Below are 25,633 nucleotides of genomic sequence, written 5' to 3'. Positions count from 1 at the left end.
AATCAAGTCCTTCCTATTGTAATTTTAATCAGGACCTTGGTTATGTTTTACCAACATGGAGTGGAAAGGGAAAGAGGGTGAGAGGGAAGGGCAGGGAATGGGCAGACTGTGTATATAAGGTCTCAAATGCCCCTCCAGGAAAGGAAGACAAAGCCATGGGGTTGGAGAACTTATGGTTGGGGCTAATTTGGGGCTTGACATTGAATCCCTTGCCACATCTTACTAGGTAACCTTGCCCAAACTGATCACCTTGGTATGCCAGCCCAGCAACACCTTGGCCTTCGTGCCCCTGAGTAAGATGGCCACGAAAATGGCTCTGAGGGCCCGTTCCCTGGGCCAGGTTCCCTACCTCAGCAGCTTTCACCTCAGGCGTAAGTACACGGTGGGGAAGACTGTGGAGAGAGGTTAACTGTGAAAGCACAGGCTGCCACAGGCAGGGAGAGTGGGGGCAGGAGACAGGGTGAGATTCTGAAGGGGCGGTGGGTGTAGGGACAGGGTGCAGATCTGCAGGGCTATGGCTGTGAGCCTGAGCCATGATGGAGGAGGTAGGCAAAGGGTTAGCACAGCAGATTGATGCCATTTGGCCCTTCACATGAGTGAAAAGGGGATTTCTCTGGGAGACAGGCAACCCCAGACACAAATCCTTCTTGCCTTTATTCCTCATCTTGAAACACTGGAGTAGAGATGTAAGAATATTGTTGTTAATTACAAAGTAATGTGTACACAGACATTCCTGACCCTTTGCCCCGATTCTGAGCATTACTCTTTGTTCACCCCTTCTTGACCTCGAGTCCCAGTGGGAGTCAGAGTTGGGGTGAGGATATCTGTTCAGCACATTACTTGGGGTATGTATGTGTGCTTGTGTGTTTGGAAAATAAGCATTCTTTATTAGGGTTTAAAAGGTGGAAAGGTAACAAATTACTTTCCCAGTGTTGAGAGTTCTGATTATAATCCATATGAACAATAGATATTTAAAATATGGACCTAGGATTTTCAAATATGAAAGTCTACGCTCAATAAAATGTATACCTGGATTACAACTTAGAATAGTGGGAGATGTTTTCAAGGTGTCCACTAATAGAATACACTCATGGGTAATGACCATTCACCATGCTCTGGCTGGACAATGCCAGGCTGACATAGCAGCCTTTCTTCCCTAGTTTCTCTCTCTCTCTCTATCAAAAAAAAAAAAAAAAAACTTTTAAAATTGTGATATAGGTGACATACAGTGTTGTATTAATTTCAAGTGTACCATGTAGTGATGTGACAATTCTATACATTATGTTCACCATGATAAGTATAGTTATCATCTGTCACCATAAGTATGATTACAATATTGTTGACTATATTCCCTACTTTGTACTTTTCATCCCCATGACTTATTTCTTTTATAACTGGAAGTTTGTACCTCTTCATCCCCTTCACCTATCTTGCCCATCTCTCACCTCTGGCAACCATCTGTTTGTTCTCTGTATTTATGATTCTGTTTCTGTTTCTATTTTTCTTTGTTCATTTGATTTGTTTTGTAGATTCCACATAAAAGTGAAATCATATGGTATTTGTCTTTTTCTGTTGTGCTTATTTCACTTAGTATTATACCCCCTAGGTCCATCCATGTTGTCATAAATGGCGAGATAATCATTCTTTTTTATAGCTGAATAATATTCCTGTGTGTGTGTGTGTGTGTGTGTGCATGCGCGCGTGCACACGCATCTGTTTTCTGCTGGAAATGGTTTGTTTTGAGGCTGAGTCAAAATGTCAAAATCCCCATGGCAATGGCACCAATGCTCACTCTCCACTTTGCTTTTTGTCCTCCACTAAAGAATGGATGGTGGGCTGCTGGGAATGGGGGGCTGGAGGTTGGGCATCCTGGAGCTGGCACTGACTCTGTCCTATTCTCTTATCCTCTTTTAACTCAGCTACCCAGTTCATCTCCCCACAGAAACTCCTGACCCATCTTGTGGTAAGTGATGAATGAATGGGATGAATACTACCTTACCATCCATCCTTCCATCCATCCATCTATCCGTCCATCTCCCCATTCTACAAATAGTTGAGTACCACTCTATTCCAGGCATTGTGCTGGGCAAGGAATAAAGGGTAGGGCCAAAGATCATAGAGACTTTGGGGAGAGGTGATCCAGGCCAAACAGCTTGGAGGATGGAAGGAATGTGGGTTGGAGAAGACCTGGCCTGTATTCTATGTGGCCTTATTGTGAGCTGTTCTCTGTTGATCTTAGACATGGCTTTCTGGATCTCATTTTCTCAGCAAGTATGTTTTGAGTTTCTCTATTTGCCCAGACATTATGTTATAGACATTATGTATACTTGGAAAGACAAGGTGTAGAACTGCTCTTGAAGTGTTCACAGTCTTAGTGGGAAAGACAAGCCTGGGAATAACTACCCATAATGCAGTGTGATAAATGTTAGTAGAGGAATACATGGGGTGCATTGGGATCTTAGAAGAGTGATGGGCTGATTTGGTCTCCAGGAATCAAAGAAGGCATCACAGAGGAGGCAACGTTTTGAGAGCATCTTGCAGAACATGTAGTTCACAGGTGGAAAAGAATGGGAAGGTCTAAGCTTCAGCTCTACCATTCAATGGATTTGTTCTTATTTTCTTCCTTCTTTTCCCTTAAATCCATTCTCTGCCTCCTGCTCGCTTCTCTTGTTTCTCAGATGTTTTCCCTGAAGCCCTATAGAGAAGGGGAGTTTGGTGTAAGCTCTCTAAGGCTACTATATGCCCTGCATCCTATCACCTCCCTGCACCCCGTTATCAACTCGAATGTGGGCCAGCTGTGGATGACGGAGATCCCACAGATGTTGCAGATGCTGGATGGTGAGGGGTTGGCTGCAAGGTGGGAGAAATGGAGCTGGGGCAGGGGGGCAGACTCCAGAAGAGATGAAGTCCCGAGGTACAGGATGGATCTTCCTTGGGGTGAGGAGAACCAGGACCAGTCTCTCTGTCTTTCTGAGATGCCATTTGGGTAGGTCTGCTTCTTGGACCATGTTCTTCACTGAGTAGATATGCAGTCCAGAATTCTGTGGCTCCAGAGTTCCCAGAATACCCCTTCTTGTGGGCAGAGGATCAGGGAAGAGTGTGGGCTTTGGAACCAGAGAGACCCAGGTTGGTATCCTTGTTCTAACACTTGCCTGCTGGGTACGTTTGACCTTTGAAAAGTCATACATTTCCTGGAGCCTCTGTAAAGTGGGAGAATAGTTATATTGTGGGGTCATGGTGAAAATTAAATGCGATGATGGGCATAAGGCCCCTGGAATAGTGTCCAGATGTTGGTTCTTTTTCCCTATCTGGGGCCTTGTCGGGCAGATCATGCTTTCTCCTTTCCTAGATCACACTGAGAAGAGCCTGAATCAGGAGGAGTGGGAAGGCAGGCTGCTCCAGGTGAGCACCATATGAGACATTCCTCCCTCCACACTTGCCTTCTTTCTCCTCCTTAGGATCCTGAGGGAGACCCCCCAGAGACTGAGACATGATCAAGAGACCTCCCTACTCAAGAAAACCTATTTCTGGGGAATCCTTGGCTCCTGGCCTCTGCATCAGAGTCTCTGACTATATCCTAAACCTTAATTTACCTTCCACACCCTCAAAGTCCGACTGTCAAGAGAGAGTAAGGAAATGGGGCCCTAGCTTTGTGATCTTGGGCAAGTTATTTAGCCTTTGCCAGCCTCAGCTTCTTCATCTGTAAAATAGAAATAACTCCTATCTCTCATAATTGAATAGGATAATACAGGAGAGAGAGAGAGCCTTGTAGACTATAGTTTAACATACACAATTGGCATTACCATCATTGTTGCTATATTGTCATTCTCAGTCCTGACTAACACCCTCTGTATATTTCAGCTCCTCCCCATTTCTTGAGCTCTTTTTTCATATTTACAGACCATGTCCCCTTGTCTCTTGCTTCTTTCTGACCCACTTCCATGAGGCAGAAAATCCCGCCCACTGCTCTGTGTGGTCCTTTTCTCCCTTTTTACTCAGTTTTCAAGTCAGTCATTATTGGCTATCGATGATGACAGCTGGCTGGAGCAACTCATTAAGGTTGTCTTGGAGAGGATAAATTATTTCAGCGATGATGATGAGGAGGAGAAGGTAGGTGTGTGTGTGTGTGTGTGTGTGTGTGTGTGTGTGTGTGTGTCTGCGTGCATGGCACACCACACGGCTGGGGGTGGTAGTTGCAAAGAGACAAATGGGGGGGTGGAGCCTGGGGGGAGGGAATACAGAAATGTACATGAAGTACAGGTCTTGGGGGAAAAGCAAACCCATGTTTCTTGGTCCTGGGGAAGGGAGGGTTGGGGAGGACATGGAGCTGGTGGTCACACAGGAACAGCAGAAATATCAGTGTCTTACATTTGCTTAGTGTTTTGGGTTTTATTAAGAACTTTGCCATTTGTTGTCTTAATTAAACCTCCCAGTAGTTCAGAAGTAACAGATTAGATCTGGTATTTGGGTGCAGTGGAAAGATTATTGACCTAACAGTCACATTTAAGCAAGTTAATTCAAGTAATATTTGAGGGCATACCATGGATCAGGCACTGTGCATGATGTTGGGGCTGCAGAGCTGAGTAAGGAGGAAGGGCTCCTTTGCTCACAGAGTTCAAGGTCTATGCTGGTGAAGGCTTTGTTTCTGTCCCGGCTTTTCCTGTGTTCCGGGTGTAATCTGGGTCAGGTGTCTCAGCCTTCATGAAATTTCAGTTGACTCACTTGGGAAGTAGCAATAACTCCTACAGCACAGGAGAGTGGGTGAATATAGACAACAACATCTGTGCAGTTGCTCTGTAAATTCAACAGACCAAATAACCAGACAGCTCAATCCAGAGGGACTCAGAGTTTTACACAAATTATAGGTAAAATTGGCACCTGATTCCAGGTTTCTTGATTTTTAATCTTATTTTCCTATCACTGAGCAACACTTTACTTGGGCTTTGGGGGGTCTCCAGGGAAGAGGCCCTATTTCCAAGACTGATTATTAGCTCTCTAATTATTAATAAATATTTATGAAGCACCTGCTATATGCAAAGTTTCGTGGGTGGTAAAATGAAGCAAGCAGGAATTCTGATCTTATCAATAAAGTTATTAAAAATATGTACTAAATGCTCACAGCACAGGAGGCATGAATCAGGCATAGAGTACTCATATAAAAGACACAGACTCTGCCTTCAGGAAATCATTGTCTGCTTGAGCAAACAGAGGACAGAGTGGACAATTACAATAAGTGTGGTAAGCATCAGGATCAAAATGTGCACTGTTTGCTTGGGAACACAGAGGGCAGCTGTTTACTTGGCCTGTGGGCACTGGCCAGAGAAGCTTTCTCAAAGGCGGTCCACCATCTCAGTTCGCTCATGACTGTTCTGGTTTCAGCTCTGAAAGTCCAGCATATTAGGAAATACCTCAGTCCTGGGAAAACTGAGAAGATCATCACTCTAGAGAAGAATAAATAGGTCTGGGAAGAGTAATCATTTGTCAGCTGAGCAGAGAAGCAGTTTACCTTAGGTCAGGTTTCATAGAAGCAGAGCCTAAGGTGGGGGTCCTTGTCAAGTGATTTAGCAAGAAAGTGCTCTCAGGAGAAGCTGATAAAGTAAAGAAAGCATGATAGGAAGGGGAGAGGTTAAGTAAGGATATGGGGAGCCCTGGATGGAAACTATACTGCAGAGTCTACCCTGTTAGAGACAGGTGAGGGGGGCTTTTGTACTTCCCCACCCCTCCACCTCTCTGTCACTTCCATAGTTGGTATGGGGCAGGGATGGGAGAGAGAAGAATGTAACTCTCAGGCACCTCCAGGCAAAGAGGCCCAAAAAGGCTGCAGGTAGGAACTGCTCATGATGGTGCCTGCAGTCAGGGAAGGGAAGGAACCCTTGAGTCTGGCCAAAGCACTAAAGGCATCTGCTAGGGGAAGAAAAGGTGCCCACAGACAGGAGGTTTTAGGGGGAGAGTTGAAACATTCACTGAACATCTGGTATACCCTATTTGTCTACTGTGTCAGGCACTGTGTTAGCACTGGAGTTGAGCAATGAACCAGACACGCACTGCTCCTGAGCTTTATTCTCATTGGAGATGAGAGCATGGGGCAAGTTAAGAACTAACCTAACAAATACATTAACAAGATAATTAGCAGCTGTGATGAAGCTTTGAACGAAAGAAGCAGGATGGTGAGCTGGAGAGGAATTTAGGAGGTCAGGGAAGGCTCACTGAGCCAGGATCAGAAAGAGAATGAAACAGCATTTTGAAGAGCCCAGGGAAGATTCCAGACAGAGAAATAGGAAATATAGAAACCCTGAGGCAGGAAAGTGGGTGAGTACGTAAATATGAGTATTACAAGGTAGACAAAGGCAATGCACAGTAAGCAGGGATAAAGACTACTGAAATTCAGAGGAGGGAGAGATAAACATTACATAAAGATACTTTTTCGATTATGCTATGTTAATTTTAAAATTACACAAATTTAAGGAACTGTTTTTATTTTTAAAATTTTTCAAGTGAGACTTTGTTATCAAAATTTATTTTATTTTTTGTTTGTTGTTTTTTAATTTATTTTTTCATTCAAGTATAATAGACATACAGTGTTGTATTAGTTGCAGGTGTGCAATACAGTGATTTAACAATTCTATACATTTCTCAGCGCTCATCACAATAAGTGTACTTTGTCCACCCACCCATCCCCACTCTGGCAACCAGCAGTTTGTTCTCTGTGTTTAAGAGTCTGTTTTTTTGTTGGTCTCCTTTTTCTTTGTTCATTTGTTCTGTTTCTGAAATTCCACATATGAGTGAAATCATATGGTATTTGTCTTTCTCTATTTCATTTAACATTATACCCTCTAGGTCCATCCATGTTGTTGCAAATGGCAAGATTTAATTCTTTTTATGACTGAGTAATATTCTATTCCACATCTTTATCCATTCATCTATCAATGGACAGTGTTGCTTCCATATCTTGGCTATTATAAATAATTCTGCAATAAACATAGGAGTGAATATATCTTTTTGAGTTAGTGTTTTCATTTTCTTTCGGTAAATACCCAGGAGTGGACTTACTGGACCATATGGTTAGTCTATCTTTAATTTTTTGAGGAGCTTCCATACTGTTTTCCACAGTGGCTGCACCAGTTTGCATTCCCACCAACAGTGCACAAGGGTTCCTTCTCCCCCCCCCACCCCCCGTCCCCACAAACTCTTGTTATTCCTGGTGTTTTTTATTTTAGCCATTCTGGCAGGTGTAAAATGATATTTTTTTGTGGTTTTGAATTTTCACTTCCCTGATAATTAGTGATGTTGAACATCTTTTCATATGTCTACTTGCCATCTATATGTCTTCTTAGGAAAGATGTCTATTCAGGTCGTCTGACCATTTTTTAATTGAATTATTTGCTTTTTTGATGTCGAGTTGTATAAGTTCTTTATATATTCTGGATATTAACCCTTTACCAAATACATCATTTGCAAATATCTTCTCCCATTCAATAGGCTGAATTTTTGTTTTGTTGATGGTTTCTTTCACTCTGCAGAAACTTTTTGTTTTGGTGTATTTCCAGTAGATTAATTTTGCTTTTGTTTCCTTTGCCTGAGGAGACCTATCTACAAAAATGTTTCTATGGCTGATGTCAAAGAAATTGCTACCTATTATTTCTTTTAGGAATTTTATGGTTCCAACTCTCACATTTATGTCTTTAACCTATTTTATTTTTGTGTATGGTGTAAGAAAGTGGTTCAGTTTCATTCTTTTACATGTAGCTATCCAGTTTTCCCAATTTCATGTGTTGAAGAGACTTTTTCCCATTGTATATTTCTGTCTCCTTTGTCATAGATTAATTGACCATAAAAGCATGGGTTTATTTCCGGACTATATTCTGTTCCATTGATTTATGTGTCTCTTTTTGTGCCAGTACCATGCTGTTTTGATTACTACAGATTTATAGTGAAGTTTGAAACCTGGGATTGTAATACCTTTTGTTCTTCTTCTTCAAGATTGCTTTGCCTATTCAGGGTTTTGTTTTATTTGGTTTGGCTTGTTTGTTTTTTATAATTCCACACAATTTTTAGGATTGTTCTACTTCTATGAAAAATGCTGTTGGTACTTTGATGGGAGTTGCATTAAATTTGTAGGTTGCTTTGGGTAGTATAGACATTTTAACAATATTGGTTCTTCCAATCCATGAACATGGAAGATCTTTCCATTTGTTTGTGGCCCTGATACCAAAGTTAGATAAAGGCATTACAAAAAAGGAAAACCACAGGACAATATCTCTGATGACCATGGATGCAAAAATGCTCAACAAAATATTAGCAAACAGAATCCAACAATACATTTTAAAAAATCATTCACCATGATCAAGTAGGATTTAGTGCAGGGATGCAAGAGTGGTTCAATATTCACAAATCAATCAACAATACATCACATTAACAAAAGAAAAGATAAAAACCATATGATCATCTCAATACATGCAGAAAAAGCATTTGACAAAGTACAATATCCATTCATGGCTAAAACTCTCAACGAAGTAAGTTTAGAGAGAATATACCTCAACATAATGAAAGCCATATATGAAAAACCTACAGTTAACATCACACTCAATGGTGAAAAACTGAGAGCTTTTACCTTAAGATCAAGAATAAGACAAGGATGTCCACTCTTACCACTTTTATTCAACATTAGAACTGGAAGTTCTAGCCACAGCAACCAGACAAGAAAAAGAAGTAAAAGCCATCCAAATTGGCAAGTAAGTAGTAAAACTTTCACTATTTGCAGATAACACGATACTATGCACAGAAAATCCTAAAGACTCCACCAAAAAACTGCTAGAACTGATAAATGAAATCAGTAAAGGATACAAAAGTAATATACAAAAATCTGTTGCATTTCTATACACTTAATGAAGCATCAGAAAGAGAAATTAAGAAAACAGTCTCATTTACAATTGCACCAAAAATAATAAAATAGCTAGGAATAAACTTAACCAAGGAGGTGAAAACTGTAAAACATTGAAGTAAGGAACTTTTCATTTCCTAGCTGGAAATGGGAAGTATGTGGATCAGGGAAAGTCCCTAAAGGGATGATCCATACCCTAAGAGTTTGAGAAATTAGAAATACAGCTTTCTCTTAACTCTAGGTTGAGTCCCTGCTCTGTAGGATTACTACCTTATCCAGATGCCCGCCCCCCCCCCCCCCCGAACAAGAGGGCCTGTGTGGAGGATGGGGCATTGGGGGAAGGTGCTGGCTGACAGTTACAAAGCCAGTTTGGGAAATGTCTTAGCTACCCTAAGCTTATTCCAAGCTATGCATAGCCTTTCACCTCTACCCTTTCACCTCTCCTAGGCTTTTCTATACAAATTCTTTGGCTTCACCCTGCGGACCTCGAGGAATATAAAAATGGTGCAGATGATGCTCTCCACCATCCTACAAACTGTCCATGAAGAGCTGCAGGAGAGGGAGGTGAGGTGGAGGAACTGGCAAAGCAGGGTGGGTGGGGGGAGCATTTTTACTTTAAGAGGCAGGATGACAAAGTGGTTAAAAGCTGGGACCTGGCAAGCTAGACAACCTGGGCTGGAATCCTAGCTCTACCACTTTATAGCTGTGTGCCCTTGGGCAAGTTACTTACTATTATTATTTTATTTTCTGAATCACTTCAGGAAGTTGCAGTCATGATGCATGCATATTTACCCCTAAATACCTCAGGATGTACTACCTAAAAATAACAATATTCCTTTATATAATCAAAGCACAGTGATCAAAATTAGGAAGTTAACATTGCTACAGTACTAGCAAATTATCTATCTAATTATCTAATTTATACAGCTGATCTATGAAAAAGGCCAATTGTCCCACCAACATTTTTTTAGAGCAGAAGAAAAACATTTTACCCCCCTCTGGTCTGGGATCTAATTTAGAATCAAATAGTGCATTTATTTATCAATTATCTTTAACAATTTTTAATATGGAACAGTTTCCTCAGTCTTTGTCTTTCATGATCTTGACATTTTATTTTATTTATTTTATTTATTATTTTTTTTAATATATGACATTTATTGTCAAATTGGTTTCCATACAACACCCAGTGCTCATCCCAAAAAATGCCCTCTTCAATACCCATCACCCACCCTCCCCTCCCTCCCACCCCCCATCAACCCTCAGTTTGTTCTCAGTTTTTAAGGGTCTCTTATGCTTTGACTCTCTCCCACTCTAACCTCTTTTTTTTTTTTTCTTCCCCTCCCCCATGGGTTTCTGTTAAGTTTCTCAGGATCCATATAAGAGTGAAAACATGTGGTATCTGTCTTTCTCTCTATGGCTTATTTCACTTAGCATAACACTCTCCAGTTCCATCTACATTGCTACAAAGGGCCATATTTCATTCTTTCTCATTGCCATGTAGTACTCCATTGTGTATATAAACCACAATTTCTTTATCCATTCATCAGTTGATGGACATTTAGGCTCTTTCCATAATTTGGCTATTGTTGAGAGTGCTGCTATAAACATTGGGGTACATGTGCCCCTATGCATCAGTACTCCTGTATCCCTTGGGTAAATTTCCAGCAGTGCTACTGCTGGGTCATAGGGTAGGTCTATTTTTAATTTTCTGAGGAACCTCCACACTGTCTTCCAGAGCGGCTGCACCAATTTGCATTCCCACCAACAGTGCAAGAGGGTTCCCGTTTCTCCACATCCTCTCCAGCATCTATAGTCTCCTGATTTGTTCATTTTGGCCACTCTGACTGGCATGAGGTGATATCTGAGTGTGGTTTTGATTTGTATTTCCCTGATGAGGAGCGACATTGAGCATCTTTTCATGTGCCTATTGGCCATCCGGATGTCTTCTTTAGAGAAGTGTCTATTCATGTTTTCTGCCCATTTTTTCACTGGATTATTTGTTTTTCGGGTGTGGAGGTTGGCGAGCTCTTTATAGATTTTGGAAACTAGCCCTTTGTCTGATATGTCATTTGCAAATATCTTTTCCTATTTTGTTGGTTGCCTTTTAGTTTTGTTGATTGTTTCCTTTGCTGTGCAGACTTTTTATCTTCATGAGGTTCCAATAGTTCATTTTTGCTTTTAATTCCCTTGCCTTTGGAGATGTGTCAAGTAAGAAATTGCTACGACTGAGGTCAGAGAGGTCTTTTCCTGCTTTCTCCTCTAGGGTTTTGATGGTTTCCTGTCTCATATTCAGGTCCTTTATCCATTTTGAGTTTATTTTTGTGAATGGTGTGAGAAAGTGGTCTAGTTTCAACCTTCTGCATGTTGCTGTCCAGTTCTCCCAGCACCATTTGTTAGAGACTGTCTTTTTTCCATTGGATGTTCTTTCCTGCTTTGTCAAAGATTAGTTGGCCATACGTTTGTGGATCTATTTCTGGGGTTTCTATTCTATTCCATTGGTCTATGTGTCTGTTTTTGTGCCAATACCATGCTGTCTTGATGATTACGGCTTTGTAGTAGAGGCTAAAGTCTGGGATTGTGATGCCTCCTGCTTTGGTCTTCTTCTTCAAAATTATTTTGGCTATTCAGAGCCTTTTGTGGCTCCATATGAATTTTAGGATTGCTTGTTCTAGCTTCGAGAAGAATGCTGGTGCAATTTTGATTGGGATTGCATTGAATGTGTAGATAGCTTTGGGTAGTATTGACATTTTGACAATATTTATTCTTCCAACCCATGAGCACAGAATGTTTTTCCATTTCTTTATATCTTCTTCAGTTTCCTTCATAAGCTTTCTATAGTTTTCAGCATACAGATCTTTTACATCTTTGGTTAGATTTATTCCTAGGTATTTTATGCTTCTTGGTGCAATTGTGAATGGGATAAGTTTCTTTATTTGTCTTTCTGTTGCTTCATACTAATAATGAAGCACTTATACACTAATATAAGTACATTCTTATACACTAATAGTATAAGAATGCAACTGATTTCTGTACATTGATTTTGTATCCTACAACTTTGCTGAATTCATGTATCAGTTCTAGCAGACTTTTGGTGGAGTCTGTTGGATTTTCCATGTGTAATATCATGTCATCTGCAAAAAGTGAAAGCTTAACTTCATCTTTGCCAATTTTGATGCCTTTGATTTCCTTTTGTTGTCTGATTGCTGATGCTAGAACTTCCAACACTATGTTAAACAACAGCAGTGAGAGTGGACATCCCTGTCGTGTTCCTGATCTCAGGGAAAAAGCTCTCAGTTTTTCCCCATTGAGGATGATGTTAGCTGTAGGCTTTTCATAAATGGCTTTTATGATGTTTAAGTATGTTCCTTCTATCCCGACTTTCTCAAGTGTTTTTATTAAGAAAGGATGCTGAATTTTGTCAAATGCTTTGTCTGCATCGATTGACAGGACCATATGGTTCTTATCTTTTCTTTTATTCATGTGATGTATCACGTTGATTGATTTGCGAATGTTGAACCAGCCCTGCATCCCAGGAATGAATCCCACTTGGTCATGGTGAATAATTCTTTTTATATGCTGTTGAATTCGATTTGCTAGTATCTTATTGAGAATTTTTGCATCCATATTCATCAGGGGTATTGGCCTGTAGTTCTCTTTTTTTTACTGGGTCTTTGTCTGGTTTAGGAATCAAAGTAATACTGGCTTCATAGAATGAGTCTGGAAGTTTTCCTTCCCTTTCTATTTTTTGGAATAGCTTGAGAAGGATAGGTATTATCTCTACTTTAAACATCTGGTAGAGCTCCCCTGGGAAGCCATCTGGTCCTGGACTCTTATTTGTTGGGAGATTTTTGATAACTGATTCAATTTCTTCGCTGGTTATGGGTGTGTTCAAGCTTTCTATTTCCTCCAGTTTGAGTTTTGGAAGTGTGTGGGTGTTTAGGAATTTGTCCATTTCTTCCAGGTTTGTCCAGTTTGTTGGCATATAATTTTTCATAGTATTCCCTGATAATTGCTTGTATTTCTGAGGGATTGGTTGTAATAATTCCATTTTCATTCATGATTTTATCTACTTGGGTCATCTCCCTTTTCTTTTTGAGAAGCCTGGCTAGAGGTTTATCAATTTTGTTTATTTTTTCAAAAAACCAACTCTTGGTTTCGTTGATCTGCTCTACAGTTTTTTTTAGATTCTATATTGTTTATTTCTGCTCTGATCTTTATTATTTCTCTTCTTCTGCTGGGTTTAGGGTGTCTTTGCTGTTCTGCTTCTATTTCCTTTAGGTGTGCTGTTAGATTTTGTATTTGGGATTTTTCTTGTTTCTTGAGATAGGCCTGGATTGCAATGTATTTTCCTCTCAGGACTGCCTTCGCTGCATCCCAAAGCATTTGGATTGTTGTATTTTCATTTTCATTTGTTTCCATATATTTTTTAATTTCTTCTCTAATTGCCTGGTTGACCCATTCATTCTTTAGTAGGGTGTTCTTTAACCTCCACGTTTTTGGAGGTTTTCCAGACTTTTTCCTGTGGTTGATTTCAAGCTTCATAGCATTGTGGTCTGAAAGTATGCATGCTATGATCTCAATTCTTCTATACTTATGAAGGGCTGTTTTGTGACCAGTATGTGATCTATCTTGGAGAATGTTCCATGTGCACTCGAGAAGAAAGTATATTCTGTTGCTTTGGGATGCAGAGTTCTAAATATATATGTCAAGTCCATCTGATCCAATGTATCATTCAGGGCCCTTGTTTCTTTATCGACCATGTGTCTAGATGATATATACATTGTTGTAAGTGGGGTATTAAAGTCCCCTGCAATTACTACATTCTTATCAATAAGGTTGCTTATGTTTGTGAGTAATTGTTTTATATATTTGGGGGCTCCCATATTCAGCGCATAGACATTTATAATTGTTAGCTCTTCCTGATGGATAGACCCTGTAATTATTATATAATGCCCTTCTTCATTTCTTGTTACAGCCTTTAATTTAAAGTCTAGTTTGTCTGATATAAGTATGGCTACTCCAGCTTTCTTTTGACTTCCAGTAGCATGATAAATAGTTCTCCATCCCCTCACTTTCAATCTGAAGGTGTCCTCAGGTCTAATGTGAGTCTCTCATAGACAGCAAATAGATGGGTCTTGTTTTTTTTTATCCATTATGATACCCTATGTCTTTTGATTGGCGCATTTAGTCCATTTACATTCAGTGTTATTTTTTTTTTTCAACGTTTATTTATTTTTGGGACAGAGAGAGACAGAGCATGAATGGGGGAGGGGCAGAGAGAAAGGGAGACACAGAATCGGAAACAGGCTCCAGGCTCTGAGCCATCAGCCCAGAGCCTGACGCGGGGCTCGAACTCCCGGACCGCGAGATCGTGACCTGGCTGAAGTCGGACGCTTAACCGACTGCGCCACCCAGGCGCCCCTCAGTGTTATTTTTTTTAAATTTTTTTAATCTTTATTTTTGAGAGAGAGAGAGAGAGACAGAATGTGAGCAGGGGAGGGACAGAGAGAGAGGGAGACATAGAATCTGAAGCAGGCTCCAGGCTCTGAGCTGTCAGCACAGAGCCCGATGTGGGGCTTGAACTCACAGTCCGCGAGATCATGACCTGAGCTGTCGGACGCTCAACTGACTGAGCCACCCAGGCGCCCCTACATTCAGTGTTATTATAGAAAGATATGGGTTTAGAGTCATTGTGATGTCTGTAGGTTTCATGCTTGTAGCGATGTCTCTGGTACTTTGTCTCAAAGGATCCCCCTTAGGATCTCTTGTAGGGCTGGTTTAGTGGTGACAAATTCCTTCAGTTTTTGTTTGTTTGGGAAGACCTTTATCTCTCCTTCTATTCTAAATGACAGACTTGCTGGATAAAGGATTCTTGGCTGCATATTTTTTCTGTTCATCACATTGAAGATTTCCTGACATTCCTTTCTGGCCTGCCAAGTTTCAGTAGAGAGGTCCATCACGAGTCTTATTGGTCTCCCTTTATATGTTAGAGCACGTTTATCCCTAGCTGCTTTCAGAATTTTCTCTTTATCCTTGTATTTTGCCAGTTTCACTATGATATGTCTTGCAGAAGATCAATTCAAGTTACATCTGAAGGGAGTTCTCTGTGCCTCTTGGATTTCAATGCCTTTTTCCTTCCCCAGATCAGGGAAGTTCTCAGCTATTATTTCTTCAAGTACACCTTCAGCACCTTTCCCTCTCTCTTTCTCCTCTGGAATACCAATTATGCGTAGATTATTTCTCTTTAGTGCATCACTTAGTTGTCTAATTTTCCCCTCATACTCGTGGATTTTTTTATCTCTCTTTTTCTCAGCTTCTTCTTTTTCCATAATTTTATCTTCTAGTTCACTTATTCTCTCCTCTGCCTCTTCAATCCGAGCTGTGGTTGCCTCCATTTTATTTTGCAGCTCATTAATAGCATTTTTTAGCTCCTCCTGGCTGTTCCTTAGTCCCTTGATCTCTGTAGCAATAGATTCTCTGCTGTCTTCTATACTGTTTTCAAGCCCAGCAATTAATTTTATGACTATTATTCTAAATTCACTTTCTGTTATATTGTTTAAATTGTTTTTGATCAGTTCGTTAGCTGTCGCTATTTCCTGGAGATTCTTTTGAGGGGAATTCTTCCGTTTTGTCATTTTGAATAGTCCCTGGAGTGGTGTGGAACTGCAGGGCACTTCCCCTGTGCTCTCTTGAAAAACTTGCGTTGGTGGGCGGGGCTGCAGTCAGACCTAATGTCTGCCCCCAGCCCACTGCTGGGGCCACAGTCAGACTGGTGTGTACCTTCTCTTCCCCTCTCCTAGGAGCAGGATTCACTGTGGGGTGGCGTGGCCCATCTGGGCTACTTGCACACTGCCAGGCTTGTGGTGCTGGGGATCTGGTGTATTAGCTGGGGTAGATCAGCAAGGTGCACAGGGGTAGGAGGGGCAGGCTCAGCTCACTTTTCCTTCAGTGATCCACTTCAGGAGGGGCCCTGTGGCACTGGGAGGGAGTCAGACCCACAGGAGGGATGTATCCGCAGAAGCACAGTGTTGGGTGTTTGCGCGGTGCAAGCAAGTTCCCTGGCAGGAACTGGTTCCCTTTGGGATTTTGGCTGGGGGATGGGCAAGGGAGATGGTGCTGGCGAGTGCCTTTGTTCCCCACCAAGCTGAGCTCTTTCGTCTGGGGCTCAACAGCTCTCCCTCCCGTTGTCCTCCAGCCCTCCTGCTCTCTGAGCAGAGCTGTTAACTTATAACCTTCCAGATGTTAAGTCCCACTTGCTGTCAGAACACACTCCGTCTGGCCCCTCCACTTTTGCAAGCCAGACTCGGGGGCTCTGCTTGGCCGGTGGGCTGCCCCCCTGCCCCAGCTCCCTCCCTCCAGTCCGTGTAGCGCGCATCACCTCTCCGCCCTTCCTACCCAATTCTGTGGGCCTCTCGTCTATGCTTGGCTCTGGAGAATCTGTTCTGCTAGTCTTCTGGTGGTTTTTTGGGTTATTTAGGCAGGTGTGGGTGGAATCTGAGTGATCAGCAGGATGCGGTGAGCCCAGTGTCCTCCTACATCGCCATCTTCCTCCCTCCTCTGGCTGAGATGGTTTTAAAGGGCAAATTGGGCACTCATTCAGCCCTGAAAGCTGGTCAGGCATAAAAGTAGGCTAGCACCAGGGCTGGGGGGCTCAACCTTTGAAGAGGACTCTGCTGGGCTGGCACTGGTGTGAAAGAAAGTTTTTTCTGAGTCTCTGAGTGCGTGTCGCTTGTCTCTTCCTGTGTGCCAAGTATTTGCTGTAACAACTTTCTTAAAATTCCTTTAAATGCCAAACAAGTATTTGAATTGATCTTCCTGAAATCTGATTCCTTTGTACCTAGGGATGATGTGTCAACTTCCAAGAAGCCTCCTGCCAGATGTAGCCCAGACAGGGGGCAAAGGGGGAAGAGAATGTCTCCACAGGGCGTGGGTCTGGGAAAGATGCGAAAGGCAGTCGTGACATTTTAAATGTATAGACCATTTATTTTGTAGAATATATGGCATTTTTGGTTTGTCTCATATTTCTTCATGATTAGGTTTAGATTATGTATTTTGGTGGGAATACCACAGAGTATGTGTGTCAAAGGATGGTTTTAAGGATTAAATATATAAAAGCTCCTAGAACAATGCCTGGCACACAAGCACTCTCTAGGTGTTGGTTACTGGTAGAGTTGGTACCCATGTTCTCAGGCCTCCCCTCTCCAATGCCTCTTCCCTGCCAGATTCTCAGAGCATCCACCATCATCATGACTATATCATCAGGTATTTACCAAACCCAAGATGCAAACAGTATCGTTGAAGAGACAGACACATATAGGAAGAAAACAGCTGACTACACAGAATAGCCTTACATGAGTGGTCACAGAGACATACAGTGGCTGTGTGGGGTGGTGGGGACTTGGGCTAGTTGGGTCTAGATTAGGAGAAGGAGTGAAGTGGGTATTCTCACTTGACATAATATTCCAAGACAAGACTCAGGAGCAAGAACTTTTGGGGGCATGTCTACAGAACTGTTAGTCGTGTGGTGGGACTGGAATGCAGAATTCTTTGACGGGAAGTGAAAATGACCCCTCTGCTGCCACCTGGGGACAGACTGGATACAAAGGATAAAGATAAGAGGGAAGAGGATGTTCAGGATGTTTCCTGGGTTTCTGGCATGGTCAGCTGGGAGGATAATAGTATCCTTCACTGAAACCAGGAATGCAGGGCAAAATGGGGAGGAAGATGATGCATTCAGTTTTTGATCAGGAGAGAAAAGGGTGCCCTTGGTATAGCCAGGTGGAGATGTTCAGTAGCCATGTAGATCTGGAGCTCAGATCTGGGCTGGATGGCTACGTTAGGGAACAATTATATTGTCCCTTTCTGTAAAATAAGATTGGTAATATTTACCTCAAATCTTTAGGGTTAGGATCAGTGAGATAGCATGTGTTAAGTTTGGTAAAAACTAAGCAGTAAATACTCTGATGATGTCAGTGATGAAGAAGATGATGATGGATGATGATGATGATGATGATGATGATGATGATGAAGAATGACCAGGATGACTGGAAGCCATGGATAAGGGATGGCCTAAGAAGAGGGACAGAATAAACCCCCTTTCTGATGTTCAACTAGTCCCTGCTTTACAACTAGGCAAAATTTTCCCTTCATCTACTTGGAGGTCAAAAGTCTGTAAGTCCCACTAATACTTCAGCCTTTCTTGAAGATCTGTGTCCTGGAGCAACTGTAACTGTCCCCAGGTCCCTGTCACTCTGCCTCCTCTACTGCAGAATCTTAACGGTGGCCTGTCCTGCATAAACAAGCCAGTTGGCAAATAGCTGGCACCTGCTTGTCTGTGTTAGATGTTCCTTTAGCTCTGTGCCCAGATATCCTTGTTGAATAAGCTCTGGAAGACACTTGGCTGACACTTAAGTCAAAGGGCCTGTTATGAGGCAGAGGGATTTACATTAAATGCTGTTCCTGGCAGGAATTATAGAATCCCCAAGTTTCCCTTGCTCTTGTCTCCCACTCAGTCATCTGTTCCCAGATCCACTAACCACTGATAGCATTTTCACTTAGTTGTCCTTCTACTATGTCCTACAAAACACATGCAGGACGTTCCTCATTCCTCTCTCCCCAACTCTAAGACAGGCCCCCCTTTTCCACCTTCCCATTATTGGTCAGTTACTGCTGTTTCCTGTTATTCAGGGTTAGAAATATTGGCACTGTCTGTTAGTTGTCTCTCTCTTCTGTTTCTTCTCTGATTATCGATCCAGTCCTGTCTATAATGTGCCTTGGATTTGTTCTTCCCCTTTGCCCCCTCCTTACCACCCTTCTCTGAATTACTAGTGCATGTAAGTATTCTCTGTTCTGCAATGTTGGATTTGATAATCCCAAGATTTTGTAAATCTGTGACTCTAATTTTTCATAATCTGAGTTAATTTGCTTCCCCACCCCCATGCCTTAGGCACCAAAACTCTACTGAATCCACAAATGAATTCATGTACATATGAGGGCCCACAGTTCATAAATATTATGGCAGGGTATGTGTGGGGGGTGTTCCTCTGCTCCATGATATTCAGGAAGGGCTTTTCTGGATGTTGTCAATTAGTATGAAAAATACAAAAATGAGGACTCCTGAATTTTTATAAACTCTGTGCCACTCTATCATCTATCAATCAATCAATCAATCAATCAATCATCTTTTAGAGTTCTTTTTTCCCCCCATCATGATAACTGTATTCTCTAATCCCCATCCCTTATTTCCCCCATCCTCCCACCCACCTCCACTCTGGTAACCATCAGTTTGTTCTCTATAGTTAAGAGTCTGTTTCTTGTAATTTGCTTCTTAAATTATTTCTTGTATGGACTTTGGTTCTCCCCCTTGATTTTAAGTAATTTGTATCAGAGGAACCAAATTTTCCTTCCATTTATTTTCTTTCCCATTCCTCTCTCTTCCTCTCTCTAAATCTATAGTTCTGGGAGAACATAAAGTTCTGGCTCACTTTGAGCTGTGGCATGAGGTTGAGGCTATTCCTATTACAGGGCATTGCTGTGGCGCTCAGTATCGTGTCCATGAAACATCTGAAGGTAACCCTGGACCAACTGCAAGCATATAGTGCTATACTCACTGACAAGAACTCATCATCCATCCTCAAACTGATGAAGGTGATGGCATTCCTGGGAGCTCTGCCAACCTCCCACACAAAGCCTTCCAAGGCATCCCTGTCACCCCAGACTCCCCACTTCTCTGAGGTGTGCTGACCCACCTATAAATGTTTCTATTTCCCTCCGGCCATCGGTGGGGAAGTTTCATCCTCTTGTCCCTTTCCCGTGCTCCTTTATGCCGTGAATCAGGCCCTGGTATCACCAGCTGCACCACCTTCCTCCCAGCTGTTCACCATTCCACAGCCCCATCTTCCCTTCCGTGTCATGCAGGCAATCCATTCCTCTCTGAACCTCCATTTCCCCATCAGCCAAGGGGGATAAGATGAAGAGAAGGCAAGTTTCCCCCTTCCCCCTACAGGAACATCAGCAAAGGGAATGGGGGCTGGTCTGTAACATCATCTACTTAAGCTATAGCAAGATTATTTCAGAGAGCAAGGGAGCCATCTTCATGCATTTAGATGACATCCTGGCCATTGTCCTGCAACACTACCGCAACTGTATTGTAGAAAAGGTACTTCCTGCTTTCTCCACTTCTCCAGTGTCCCATCCCTGCCTTTTTTGGCCCTTCCCCTCCAAGAAAATGATGCCTGGCCTTGAATGGAACTCGGGGGTGGGGCGATCACAGTTGTTTCAGGGGAGGTAAGAGGGAGTCCCAAATAATTTTTCTGCCTTTGCCATTTGTTCAGAGCATATATCCCTAGGGTAGGAAAAGAAGCCTTTCCCATTCCCTATTCATTTACCATCCAACTAGACATCCTTCGGAAGAACTTATTTGGTAAAAAGACAATAACTTAAGAGACATGGAAGCTTTGGGAGCTTTGCTTTCCTAAGCTGCCCTCAGAAGGAAGATGCAGGGTTTTAGCCTAAGGAAGCCTTAGCACCTCATCTCCCAGATTTTGTGTAGGTAGTTTTCCCTTGCCCCAGGATCATTCCTACCTTGGAAATCTCTGAGTATACTGGTTGGTTCAGGATAAGAACCTGAAGCTGGAGTACCTGGATGCCCTGACCAAGCTAATAAACATCTTGAGCAGCCAGCCCATGGCCTTTCAATTCAAGTTCCCTCAGAAAATAGAAATTGTAACCTTCATGATGGTAAGTACAACTCAGGAGGATGGAGGTAGAAATGCACAGAGGAGGGAGGATGGGTCCTCATTCATGGAAACCATTGGCAGTGCTCCTAGACTAGGCCTGGAGGATAAAAGTCCAGATTTTCTGGTTGTTTTTTCCTACCTTATTGTTCCCTTTCCCATTCTCAAGGTAGGGGTGAGTGCCGTGGGGAAGGTATGGTTGGGAGTAGGAGAGATGTGCTATCCTTCAGAGTCTTTGGAAGTCTCTGAAAATTCTAGGTCCCACTTTCCTGTGAATACAGCCTGGGTAGGAGGAGGGGGAGGAAGGCAAGAAAGATATATTCACATCCTCTTTTTCTCTGGGGTGGGGGATTGGGGTGGGTGTGTTACAGGAGTTAATCAGGGAGGAGCCATTGAATTCCATCTCCAGTTCCATTAGGCAGAGGGCAATGAACTTCATCACTAATTTCAGGTAACAATGTTCCAGCCATTCTGTCCTCCTTCCTCTGACTGGATTTCAGTTCTTTATTCCCTAATCTATCCCCACCTTATTTTCTGCTCTGCTTTTAGTATGGGGGCCCCAGGCAGTTGTAGACATCTGTTGGACAATGTATGCCACCTCTTTTCACCAAGATTTTTTGGATGGGATTTTTGGAGCATGTGGCAGAGACCACCTCTCCCATCTTCCATAGGCACTTGCTGTTGTTTCTGGTCCAGTCTTTCTTCTGCTCACAGGGATGTCCCTGACTAAACACCTCCATCTCCATCACTGACTGCCTCCCCCATTCCCTCAAAATATCCGGGGAACCAAACAGTAATATATCATCCCCAAATATTAGTACCCTTTTCTGTAATAGTTCCTCTTTCCCTTTATCCCTTTCTTTCCATATTCCTGGCATTTTAAAACTTTTCTTACTGTTTCCTCCTTTTCTTCTTTTGGTTACCTTTTCTTTTGGTATCTTCTTTCTCCCACTTCTCCCTCTGTCTCCACCACCTCTCTCTTATTTTCCTCAGCTGTTATTCCTGGCCATTACTCTCTGGTTACATTTTTGCTCCTTCCTCCTGGATCTTAGGAAGCTCCATCCCCTCACAGAGGTGGAAGAAAGAACAGAGCTACTCCAAACGTGTTTTCAGAGTGTGCTATGCCTGCCATCCACAGAGGATTTGCAGAAGGAGGCATCCAGTTCCCAGGAAGCCCAGGCCACTGAAGTAATTAACTCTTTGATGTTTGTCTCTTTGTTTTTATTTTTTACTTTTGAGAGGATGAGAAGTATAAGTTCAGCAGTTATATGTAAGGACCTCTTTGATAAAAACATGATAATCATCAGAGATTACTAGGTCATATAGTCTGAACACTACTCATGAGAAGTACTTCCTTCTTGAGAGCACTCATTGATTGCCACTGTCACCACTTTAATATTCTGGCCCAGACGCGGACACTCAATTCTTTACCTTTTACTGTTGTACAATTGAAACCAGACGGGAAGGTTTCAAATGTGATTTTACTAAAGGCCCATGGGTAAATAAGTTCAGAGAGTCAGCAAGAGAGCTGAGTCCATTTCCCACAGGGTCTGTAGTGTTTCCTTGAAGGAAGGAAGAGGGATTCAGTTTTCCAATTTGCATTTATATGTTTAGTTCCTAGGAATTCTTTCATGTTCTCTGATTACTCCTTTATTTTGACTGATTGTTCTTGTTTTACTGATACCACAATCTCCTGCTTCTTTTTTTTGAGGATATTAATAAGAATTTTTAAAAATAAAGGTTTCTATTACTTACTGAATTAGTTTGGTTTTCTTTAGGACCATTTGGTCTATTTGTTTAGTTGGGCCTTTTCATCAGATGTCTGGTGGTCCTTCTTTGTCAGTTTATATTTATTTATGTTATGAAGGAAGGACTGGTACATACAGAGAAAGCTGAGGTCGGTTTCCTATGCTTGTACCCCCATGAGGCCTTATTCAGTGTAGCTCTGGTTAGAGAGGGAAGGTTTTGACAGGATTTCCCCATGTTTGGGGCAAGCTGGGATCTCCCCATCCACTAGGACAAACCGCGTATCAAGCAGATATTTGTGCTCTGCTGAAAACAACAGAAAAATTTCTTCAAGTTAGCAATGGACAAGTGGCACTTGAAATGTTAGGGGGAAACTTGCGGAGCAGAACTTCCCAAGGAAGGCTTTCTGGGAGAGCTGGAGCACTGAGCTAAGTTTAGAAGGAGGGGTGGGACTGATAGCTCAGCAAGTCTTTGAGATCTCTCTTTTCTCCCTCAGGATTTGCTCATGGAGACCCTTCAATCCCTCCTACGGCTAATGGAGACACTTATTGTTGAGATGCCTTCTCATATCCAGTACTGTTTGGAGGTCAGTGGGAAGGAGCCCCTGAAGTTGGTGTATTGGTTTTCTAGGGCTGCCATAACAAAGTACCACAACTGAGTAGCTTCAAACAACAGAAATATATTCTTTCACAGTTGTAAAGGCTGGAAGTCCAAAATCAAGGTATCAGCAGGGTTGGTTTCTACTGGAGGCTCTGAGGGACAACCTGTTCCATGCATCCCTCCTAGCTTTTGGTGATTCCTGGTGGCCCATGGTGTCCCTTGGTTTATAGACCTACCATTGCAATCTCTGCCTCCATTTTCACAGGGCATTTGTGGGGTGCAGGAGGATATGTGTGTGTGTGTGTGTGTGTGTGTGTGTGTGTGTGTTTCTCTGTCTTTTCTTCTTAATAAGGACAGGAGTCATAAGATTAGGGCCTATCCAAATCCAAATCCAATATGCACTCACCTTTACTTGAGTTCATCTGCCAGTGACTATTTTCCAAACAAGGTCACATTCTGATGTTCTGGGTGCACATGAATTTGGGGGGGACTCTATCAATGCAGTACAGTTGGGAATAGAACAGCAGAACAGTTGGGGGGAAAAGTAAGAGGTCTGAGGATGAAGGTTGGATTCAGACCTTTTAGGGAAAGGATAACCAGAGCTAGGATCCAGATAACATTGGTCTGCTCTTTGGAGGACATCTTTTCCTTCTTCTTTCTTCCCCTTCAGTCATTGCTGTGGTCATCTTTCTCAGCTCCCTCTGCTCCCTCATGGGAGCTAAAGGTTAAAAGCATGGGCTCTTGACTGCCATACGCTGCAATTCCAGATTCTGATTCTGCTCTTAACAGTATAGCCTTGGGGAATTATTTAACTTCCATCTGCCTCAGTTTTCTCCTAGAAAATGAGATGACAGTAGTTAACACAGTCATTTTGATAACTGAATGAGATAATGTTTACAAAGTGCTTGGCTCATCTGCTCATTTAAATTTTTTTTTTTCAACGTTTATTTATTTTTGGGACAGAGAGAGACAGAGCATGAACAGGGGAGGGGCAGAGAGAGAGGGAGACACAGAATCGGAAACAGGCTCCAGGCTCTGAGCCATCAGCCCAGAGCCTGACGCGGGGCTCGAACTCACAGACCGCGAGATCGTGACCTGGCTGAAGTCGGACGATTAACCGACTGCGCCACCCAGGCGCCCCTCATCTGCTCATTTAAAATTTGTTTGTCTTTTGATATCATGTTTTCACTCATGTGGAATTTGAGAAACTTAACAGAGGACCATGGGGAAGGAATGGGGGAAAAATAGTTTCAAACAGAGAGGAAGGCAAACCAGAAGAGACTCTTAAATACAGAGAACAAACTGAAGGTTGATGGGGGGAATAGGGGAGTGGGGCAAATGGGTGATGGGCATTGAGGAGGGCATTTGTTGGGATGAGCACTGGGCCAAGAGCACACTGTATACACTGTATGTTAGCTAACTTGACAATAAATTATATTTAAAAAATAAAAATAAAAAATAAATTTTGTCTTTTAATTGATTTGATTTACTTTATACTATTGTCATCATATTTTGGCCTTCTCCTAATATCCTGTTCCCCAGCTACCACATGAGGTTCAAAATTTCTTTGTAGTTTCTTTTGTTGTCAAAATATAGATCACTAAGGAATATAGTCAGACTATTGTGCTCAAAAGCTACTTGAAATAACTATTTTCTATATGATTATATTATCAAATTGGGATAATTTAAACTTATTTGTGTTAAATTTTAGGGTTTCCTTTCTTTTATTTAATTGAAGAGAATAAAACTTAAAACTTTATAATGTTTCATGCAAAGAATTCTTGCTCCTACTCTGATTCTCTTAACCTCATTCCCACTTATCCCCTGTAGATAACCATTTTTAATGGCTTCTGGTTTGACCTTCCTGTCTTTCTTATTGTGAAAATAAGCAAACCTGTGTTTATGATATATTATTATTATTTTCCTGCCTTTCTTGTGCTGTAGGTAGCACATTTTATCCACTGCTCTGGATCTTACTTTTTTCTCTTATCCACAATCAGTTCACAGATACAGTCCTTATTTTCTTTGTGGTTTTTATACATTGTGTGGATATACTATAATTACTCAACCAGTTCCCTATGGACGGACATTGGGCTGTTTCCAATCATTTTGCTGTTAGTTTTCTTCTTTTTAAAAAATTTTTAAATGATTATTTATTTTTGAGACACACACACACACACACACACACACACACACACACACACACACACATAGAATGCGAGAGGGGGAAAGGCAGAGAGAGAGAGGGAGACACAGAATCTGAAGCAGGCTCCAAGCTCTGAGCTGTCAGCACAGAGCCCAACATGGGACTGGAACTTGTGAACTGAGAACATGACCTGAGCCTGACCTGAGCCAAAGTGGGATGCTTAAACGCCTGAGCCACCCAGGCGCCCTACTGCTAGTTTTCTTCTTAACTTTATTTTGCAATGATTATTGATTCATTGGAAGTAGCAAAAAATAGTACATATAGTCCCTTGAATGCTTTACCCTGCTTCCCCTAATGGTGACATCGTATATAACAGTAATAACTATCAAAACCAGGGAATTGTCGGCATATTACTGCTTGGCTACAGACTTTACTCAGTTTTGGCCAGTTTTTATACATACTTATTTGTGTGTTCTATGAGATTTGATCTCATGTATAAATTGTGAAACCACCACCACCACCATC

At 42.0% G+C, this 25,633-nt stretch overlaps 1 protein-coding gene across 1 annotated transcript in view; it reads left to right on the top strand.

Annotated features, from left to right (window-relative positions):
• LOC115518312 (maestro heat-like repeat-containing protein family member 1) overlaps positions 1-25,633 on the top strand; it is a 75,077-nt gene that overhangs the window by 10,847 nt on the left and 38,597 nt on the right. Inside the window, exons 13-24 of the mRNA XM_030321739.1 lie at positions 227-371; positions 1,920-1,963; positions 2,679-2,838; positions 3,350-3,402; positions 4,000-4,110; positions 9,329-9,445; positions 19,406-19,528; positions 19,887-20,039; positions 20,498-20,620; positions 20,988-21,067; positions 21,669-21,804; positions 22,859-22,948. Of these exons, the coding sequence (XP_030177599.1) occupies positions 227-371; positions 1,920-1,963; positions 2,679-2,838; positions 3,350-3,402; positions 4,000-4,110; positions 9,329-9,445; positions 19,406-19,528; positions 19,887-20,039; positions 20,498-20,620; positions 20,988-21,067; positions 21,669-21,804; positions 22,859-22,948 (1,335 nt within the window). The remainder of the gene's footprint in view (positions 1-226; positions 372-1,919; positions 1,964-2,678; positions 2,839-3,349; positions 3,403-3,999; positions 4,111-9,328; positions 9,446-19,405; positions 19,529-19,886; positions 20,040-20,497; positions 20,621-20,987; positions 21,068-21,668; positions 21,805-22,858; positions 22,949-25,633) is intronic.

Source organism: Lynx canadensis, chromosome B4, assembly GCF_007474595.2.
Source record: "Lynx canadensis isolate LIC74 chromosome B4, mLynCan4.pri.v2, whole genome shotgun sequence".
In the NCBI taxonomy this organism is placed as follows: domain Eukaryota; kingdom Metazoa; phylum Chordata; class Mammalia; order Carnivora; family Felidae; genus Lynx; species Lynx canadensis.
The sequence above is the reverse complement of the archived record's forward strand: the minus strand, read 5'-3'. Positions and strand labels throughout refer to the sequence as shown.